The sequence below is a fragment of the Triticum aestivum genome, chromosome 4D, assembly GCF_018294505.1.
Source record: "Triticum aestivum cultivar Chinese Spring chromosome 4D, IWGSC CS RefSeq v2.1, whole genome shotgun sequence".
NCBI classification, from domain to species: domain Eukaryota; kingdom Viridiplantae; phylum Streptophyta; class Magnoliopsida; order Poales; family Poaceae; genus Triticum; species Triticum aestivum.
This window is the reverse complement of record NC_057805.1, coordinates 32,266,620-32,275,102: the sequence shown is the minus strand read 5'-3', so window position 1 is coordinate 32,275,102 and position 8,483 is coordinate 32,266,620. Positions and strand designations below refer to the sequence as shown.

Below are 8,483 nucleotides of genomic sequence, written 5' to 3'. Positions count from 1 at the left end.
CTCCTAGTCTTGTATAGTTGAGGTACATGCCTTTCCTTGTAATTATATATACGTGCACCAGCATCCCATCAATACAACATCTATTGTATTGCAAAACTCTCCGTCTACAATTTGTAACAAAATGAGTTCATTGTACTTTTTTTAGCAGAATCAGTTTTTTTAACACTAGAGCAGAATTAGTTTTTTAAGGGTTGGATAAGAATTAGTTTTTTTAGGGGTTGGAGCAGAATTAGTTGTTGGATGAACTGGACGAGCAACCGAGTTTATCTCAGAATAAGTACACACGAATCAGGCCACCACATGAGCAATACTTGTGGGAGCTCCTAACCGGCGCCTTAAGCGCCGGTTCAGGAAGCTGGCGCTCACAGCCGTGCCTGCTGGGCCGGCCCACGACACGCCTTTACTATACCATAAAAGGATCCCCTAAAAAGGGTTGCTCCTGTGAGGATTCGACCACGCAACGTCCAGTACCTGTTCCAGTCACCTAACAACTAGGGCAAACAATTGATCATGGATATTTTCAGCGCGAATGAATTAAGAATAATTAAATGCGCGCTATTTATTGCGCACAGATTTAGGAAAACATAATTTTTTTTGGAAGAAATTTGAAAGTTCACAGATTTCAAAATAAATCACGAATTGAAAAGGTTAACGAACTAAAAAATCATTGATTTTAGAAAAGTTCACAAATTTAAAAAAAATCATCAATTTTGAAAAATAGTTCATCGATATCAAAAAAGTTCATTCGAATTTTAAAAAAAGTTCAATGAATTTGAATAAAGTTCATCGAATTTGACAAAAACTTCATCAAAGTTGGAAAAAGTTCATCAAATTTGAAAAAGTTCATCAAATTTGAAAAAAGTTCCTCGAAATCCAGAAAAAGTTCATCGAAATCAAAAACAGTTCACCAAATTTGAAAAAAGTTCATGGATTTTTTTTTAAAATAATGTATTTTTCTTTTTTGTTCATGATTTCAAAACGTGCTCATATTTTTCAAATTTTGTTCACAATTTTAAATTGTTCAGTGTACATCAAGAAATGTTCAATGGGTATTTAAATGGTTTTTCAGCGCATATCACAAAATTGTTCAGATTATATTACAAAAATGTTCAATGTATAAAATTTGTTCATCTTATATAAAAAAATGTATAAATATGTTTTAAATTATTTCAATGTATATCACAAAAATGTTCGCTGTGTAGTTAAAAATTGTTCATCATACACCGAAAAAATGTTCAGTGTATATTTGAAAATCGCTCGTCGTATATAAATTTTTGTTCATGTTCTCAATAATTGTTCACGTTTTAAAAAAATCATGGAATTTGAAAATTTTCATCAAATTTTTTAAAAACTTCATCGATTTGATATAAGTTCATTCAATTTTAAAAATTTCACGAATTTTAAAAAATTCGTATTTTTAAGAAAATAAAAAAGAAAAATGAGAAAAGAAAAAGAAAATAGGAACCAAAAAAAAAAGAAAAAAAACGCCCAGAAATCAGCGAGCAGTGAAAGCTGGTTTGGTGGGCTCTCGCGACCTACGTAAATAAAAGAACGAAAATAAGTAAATGGACACAATCTGTACGGTTGTCTGTTGGTTAGTTCTCTGCTGTTTCAATGGAGAGATCCCTTTCAATGGAGAGATCCCGAGTTCGAGCCCTCACATTCGAAATAAGATTTTTTCTGCAGTTTTTTAACAGAAGGAAACGGGCCGGCCCAGCTCGGCGCGGGGGTATGCGCCCATTTGCGGCAACAGAAGAAACGGGCGCCTAGGAAATGCCAATACTTGTTGCGTTTCCGTTGCTCTTATTGGGCTATACTCTGGAACTCTATACCGTGGGCCTTGTATAGCAAGGCCTGCCAGTGATCCAGTCTCGAGGTTTCTTACACGAAATTATAGTCACCAGTTGAAACAAATGAAAAAACACCTGATACAAGAACAAGGCCACCAGAAAGCAACAAGGGCCCGCCACCAGCGCATTCTTCTACTGGGACACACTGGTCTGAAGGGGCAAAGCGCTTTCGACTTCAGCTTCCTTTGCTGCAGCGGACCGCTCCGCGACAACCTTCGACATCCCAAACATCTGACCAACACAAAGAGCAAGTAGCTTGATCATGAACACACCAAAGTTTTAAAAGGCAGAAGGACAGAAGTTTCGGGTTTCAGTGTCAGCACAGATACCTTCTGAATGGTCTTCTTGAAGCAGGTCTTGTGCTCATCCATGGACGCGTGGATGAACTCGTCGATGTGTTCTTTCACGTCTTCAAGGAAGGTAACATCATCATCAGTTTTCTTCTTCCGGCACGACGTCATGGCAGGGTTCTTAGGAGCAGCTGGCTGAGAACCGTCTGTCTGCGTATTACCGGAATCCATGTCAATGCTGAAACAAACCAAGGGTGAAAAGGTTGGTAGGCACACCCGAAAGAAGCGATCAGGGTAATATTAATCTCAAAGCTAACTTCTGCATCATTGCAGCTACTCTAAATGTTTCAATCAGGGAAGGAACACAAATGATCATAGAGTAAAGAACGTATGTCATCTGCTACAAGAACTGAAACAGGTGGCGGAGAACCTCCAGGTTGTGTATTGCTGGAGTCAATGTCAATACTGAGAGAAACCAAAGGGGAAAAGTTTGACATACATATTCCAAAGAGGAGATCAAGGTAATATGGATCTAAAAGTCAACTCCTGCATCCTTGCAGCTAATCTACAGAATTTATCAGGGAAGGGACACAGATGTTTATAAGATAAAGAACATATGCCATCTGGAATTTATTATTTAACTACCACAGGCATACAGCAACGATCACTAATCTACTTGAAGAAAGAAGACCACTCTAGACAGGCTTAATTAAAGATTGAAGAGAGTGCAGCAAAGAAGTGTTCAGGGTAGTATTAATCTCAAGGCTCACTTCTGCATCATAGCAGCTACTATACACATTCAATCAGGGAAGGGACATAAATCATAAATGTTCATAGAGTAAAGAAAGTATGTCATCTGCTACAAGCGTAAACTAAAACGGGCATTAATCTACTTGCAGGGAATACTCTGACTATGGAAAGGCTTATAAACTCTTAAGTTTGTAAACCCTGGCTGCGGGTTGCCTATTCTACGGTTGGTGCTTTCATAGCTTGACTTAATCTTTTAGCATTCAGCAGTTACATTTCATTTTGAACAGCTTTAGCTGCATGTATGACTTGGTTTCATTCTAAAATGGAGCCGGGAGCTCCTTCATGTTTGTCTAAAAAAACTCTTAAAACTTGAGATTGAAGAGAGTGCCACAACAAAACAGGCGATAATAGTAATCTACTTGAGGTGGGATTCATACGGAACAGGGACAAATCTGTAACGCAAGACTGATATATGAAACCAGGGGTAAGTACTCCTACTATATAAGATTGAAGGTAAAAAAATTATAGCATAGTTAAGGTTAAAGAACTAAAACAATGCGTAAAATATACTCCCTCCGTCCGAAAATACTTGTCATCAAAATGGATAAAAAGGGTTGTATCTAGAACTAAAATACGTCTAGATACATCTCCTTTTATTCATTTTGATGACAAGTATTTCCGGACGAAGGGAGTAAGTAAGAACAGCGCAATATCCTGTTCTATACAGAAAAATTGTTGGCATCTTAAGATGCATCAAATAGCAAGTACACTTGGAGAAACATCATGTTACAATGGTGTTAATGCAGTTAATTGTAAAGTAACCAGGTTTTCCAGTTCCAGCTGAACAGAAGGTTAAGTACTACAATGCTTTAGCCAAATCGTGTAAACGATATATCAAGCAGGGAGCCGAGCAATATCCCAGAACAAGCGACAAAGCAATGCACTGTGTATTGATTCCAGATCCATGAACAAAATAACTAATAATTTGACATCAGCTGTCACTTAAATTGCTTTGAAGAGAAAGAGAGGGGGCAAACAAACCAGCATGGCCAAGGCTGGACAACAAAATTCAAGGTGGGAGAACAGAAAAACAACAAATCACCAATTACATGAAAATACGGCACATGGCTGAATTAGAATGCACGCGTAGAACTCTACAGATTCAGAAATTTCGCTGGTACAATTCGGGTCAATACAACGGGGGCGCAAGACCAAAGTAGAGGAATCTCGAATAAAATGTTTAGTAACGCACGAAGCAGCATCACACGGGCATTTCGACGAGCAACTCGCGCGCGCTCTCCCTCCTCGCGTTTTCGGTATACGCCAGCGAGAGAACTCCGCTCTTGCGTTTACACCAAGAGAGCCAAGCGATTCCGCAGGCCGCAGGGTACCCACAAGAAAAGTTCTGCCACTGCGATTGCGTCGACGGCCCGACGCACCGTGGTATTACCGTATAGACAGACTACTGACTCACATCCCGTCTGACAGCGGACTTTGTCACAGATAGGAATGGATCGAGTATTGATTTTTACCTTGGTTGAGCTCCGAGGATCGTCGGCGGAAGGGCGGAGGCGCGGCTGCCTGAGACCGACGGAGAGGGGGAGAGGAGGAAGAAGTTGCAGGAGATTTGGCTTTCGGCTTTTTTTCTTGGAGGAAGGGGGAAGGGAAACCTATCCTCCCTGGCCTTCTTTTCTTTTCTTTCTTGGAGGACCGGAAAGGAAAGGGAAAATCACCGGGGGCGCACACGGGAAAACACGGGACGGATGCCCACAGGATTCCCGAAGGATTTAGGCCTTCTGGACCATACGGGGAGCCCCCCTATGCCGCCCCTCGACTGGGCCGGCCCAGCAGAGAGAGATATAAGCAGTGAAAATTCCTATAAAAAATGCCCTCGGGAGGAGGAATCGAACACGGGAGCCCCCTTTTGCGGCACCCTATGGCAATCCCTTGCGCTCGGTCCATCGTTCTCTATTTTTTTTCTCTTTCCTCATCTTTAGTTCGAAACGGTGTAACCACTAGTAGGATACCTCAACGAGTGTGACTACTTTCCTCTTTACTTCTTTTTATACTTTCTACTATTCGCCGTTCATTGGTTGATTTTTTAGAAGTTTGTATACGGATTTTTTTCTTTTTATTTTTAAGATTCAAAAATGCATGCACTTTTTCCAAATTTGATAAAGAAAATCAATGTACATATTCCATTTTTCACGAACTTTTTCCAAAATTGACGATTTTTCTAAAGATGATGAACTTTTTCGAAATCCCAAGAACATCTTTAAAATTGATAAACTTTTTTAAAGTATTTGAACTATATTTCAAATTCGCTGAACTTTTTTAAAATTCATGATTTTCTGTTAAGTTTGTGAATTTTTTCAAAACCTGTTAATTTTGTTCAAAATCTGATCATTTTTTTAATTCAATGAACATTTTCAAACTTTAAACTCTTTTCCGTGCTGGTGAACTTTTTTACTGCAAATTTATGTTTTTTTAATTTTACATTTTTTTGCAATGATTTATAGAGGTACAGAAATTATTTTAATGTTGTACTAAAAGAAGAATTCAATAGGTTTGTTTGCGGAATCTAGACAACCAAGTGGTTCAGGTCCAGTGGTCATTTTCCTGCTGATTTTTGTTACCATGCGGTGCAGGTTCGATTCCCACTTCTCCCTTAATATTTTTTCTTTCCCGGAACACCACGCCCATATCTTAAATTCCTAAGAAGTTGGCCCCAATTCTCTCAACATGCAAAGTGTCCACCTCAACATCTCACTAAGCAATGCATTTAAGTCTCTCCCATTAAGCCATGCAAAATCTGCCACATAAGCGAGTCATGCATTTAACTTATGAATTATAATTATTTTTGCATTAGTCTATGCATGTAACGCTGCCACATCATATTTTCATGTTAGTGATTATTCACATTTTTGCTCGAAATGACATTTCTAATTGTAATTAAAAAGTTTTTATTCTATTTTTAGACACTTTCTCTTATTGATTTTCAAGCTTCTACTTTCTTTTCATTATATTTAGCAACTACTTATTCATTTTTTTAAGAAAGTTATCATAGTAACACGCGGGGAGAGAGTCATCCTCACTACTCATGTCCAATTTTTCTTCAATGAAGAAGATGCCCGTGTGGACAACTCCAAGGAATTTTAAACTCACATTATGCTACTTATGTTCCAAATCTATTTTGCAACAATAAACTAATCAAGTATAATAAATCTCGTATATTTTTATTTTCATGCTCATATTATTAAATGGAATATTCACGTTCACAAAAGCAAGTATCATCTAAACATATTGCCAACAATTCCCGCAGTAACGCGAGGGGAATTGTCTAGTTTCTCACATTAAGCAAGACATAAACGACCCGTCACTGAAGGGAACGCCAGTTGGGCCGGCCCACACTCGCGGGAAACACCAGCCTGTTTTCTGCTTCTTTTTTCCCATACTTTCTGGTTTTTGTTTTTTGCTTTCTTTTTTCACACTCTTCAAAAACATTTGAAAGATGTTGAACAACTAGTTGAAACATGTTGAATAAGTATTTATAAAATGTTGAACAATTATTTAAAAAATATTGAACAAGTATTTGAATAAATATTTGAAAAATATTGATCATGTATATACAAGTGTTGAACAAGTATTTGACAAAATGTTCGATGACTATTTCAAAAATGTTGAACAAATATTTGAGAAAATGTTGAGTATTTAAAAAAGACTTGATCATGTATATAAAAATGTTGAACATGTATTTGAAAAATGTTGAACGAGTAATTAAAAAATGTTGAAATAAGTATTAAAATGTTGATTAAGCATTTAAAAAATATTGAATAAGCGTTCGGACAATGTTGAACGTGTATACACAAAATGTTGATCACTTATTAAAAATTATTTTTGACATATACGAAAATGTAGAGTGAAAACGGAAACAATATAAAAAAACAAAAGAAAAAAAATCTATATCTATACCTACTACTAATAAAGTAAGGTGCGTTTCTTCAAAATTTTCATCCGTTCACCGTCGAAAAGATATTTTTTTCTCTATGCGAGGTGGTACTAAATATTTGTGCATCTATCCGCTAGAAAAGAAAAAGAGGGGCTTGCTACGCGTCGGCCGACGGATCTTTTTAAAAGATCCGCCGCTTCGCGAGTCGTCCGATCTAGGTTGCTCAGCTTAGGATCCCTCTTTGCAACAAGAGTCTTGTTTAAGAAACAACAGTGACTATTGCAACAAGAACTTTGTTTCAAAAACACATCGGTGATTATTGCAACGATAGATCTGTTTCACAAACATTGGTGACGTTGCAAAGCATCTTTGCATATGATCCTTCTTTGCAACAAAAGCTTTGTTTCAGAAACCGTTGACTATTGCAACAAGATCTTTGTTTCGAAAACATGACGCGCAAGGCTGGGACAGATCCAGCGGGAAGGGCGCCCCGTCACCGACGGCGGCAATGGAGAGGCTATGCGCGGCGCCACGTGCCGCTGGAACGACTACCAGGCCCTGCAGATCTCAGTCACCGACGTTGGGCGGTGGCTCGCCCGATCTAGATGCAGGGGAACGGCGGAGCAGCCAGCTGCTCAGGCACGACAAGTGAGGCGGCGAAGGTCGGCCTCGTCGGCGAACGATGGCTGCCGAAGCAAGCCGGCAACGAGCATTGGTGTGTGGCGAGCGTCTCTTGTGGTGCAGACCGGGGACGAAAGTATTGAGAGAGATGGGAATAAGGTACGCGATGTTGTAAAAGACGCGGTGGTGGGGCCATAGAGGACGCGTGGCACACAATTGAGGAAGCGGACGCGGGCGTGATAATCGGCCGGCTGATAAGCAGCGTTTCCCAAAGATAAAAGTTTTTTCCAGAATTTCGTAACTAGGCCGCGCGCTCCGGCCCAACAAGGCCAGCCCACTTATTATTGCCCAGGCAGTTGGCAAGACCTTATTTGTCGCACAGAGCAATCAATAATTGAAGCTTCCCACAGGGTTCGTAAGACTGGGTCGGCCCATTTTCACTTTTTTCTTTGTTTTATTTCTATTTTTCTTTTTCTGTTCCTTTCTCTTTCTCTTTTATATTTATTTTCATTTTTTATGTTTTATTTTTTCTGTGAAGTACAAATTTAGAAAAATATTCTAAATTTTAATTTTGTTCAAATACTAAAAAAATGGTCAGAATTCCAAAATTATGTTCCTGTTTTGAATAATGTTCGAATTTTTAGAAAATTCCCGTTTCAAAATTTTCTCAAAATTCAAAAAATGTTCTCATTTAAAAAAAATATTTGTGTTTTTTTCTTTTTCGAAATTTTCTATATAAAAAATTACATTTGATAAAATGTTCCATATATTAAAACATGCTTGTTTTTGTGAAATGTTCACAAATCAAAAAAATATTTGTGTGTAAAAAAAATTCTAATTGTTTTTTAATGCTCCCTTTAAAAAGAACAAAATTTCAAAAATATTTGTCTTTTTGTAAAATTAATATGTTTTCCAAATATTGTTTGTGAATTAAAAAAAAATATATTCATGTTTCTAATTTTGTTCATGGTTTTCCGGAATTTAAAAAAAATGCATTTTTGAAAATTGTTCAGGATTTAAAAA

General features: G+C 37.8%; 1 protein-coding gene across 1 annotated transcript; it reads right to left on the bottom strand.

The window, feature by feature from the left end:
* Positions 1-1,767: 1,767 nt before the first annotated feature.
* LOC123095959 (uncharacterized) lies at positions 1,768-4,647 on the bottom strand. The gene is made up of 3 exons (XM_044517526.1): positions 4,423-4,647; positions 2,180-2,378; positions 1,768-2,081 (listed from the first exon to the last, which is right to left on the bottom strand). Exons 2-3 carry the CDS (start codon positions 2,369-2,371, stop codon positions 1,983-1,985), a joined length of 291 nt encoding a protein of 96 aa, XP_044373461.1. The 5' UTR covers positions 2,372-2,378; positions 4,423-4,647; the 3' UTR covers positions 1,768-1,982.
* Between the last annotated feature and the right edge of the window lie 3,836 nt (positions 4,648-8,483).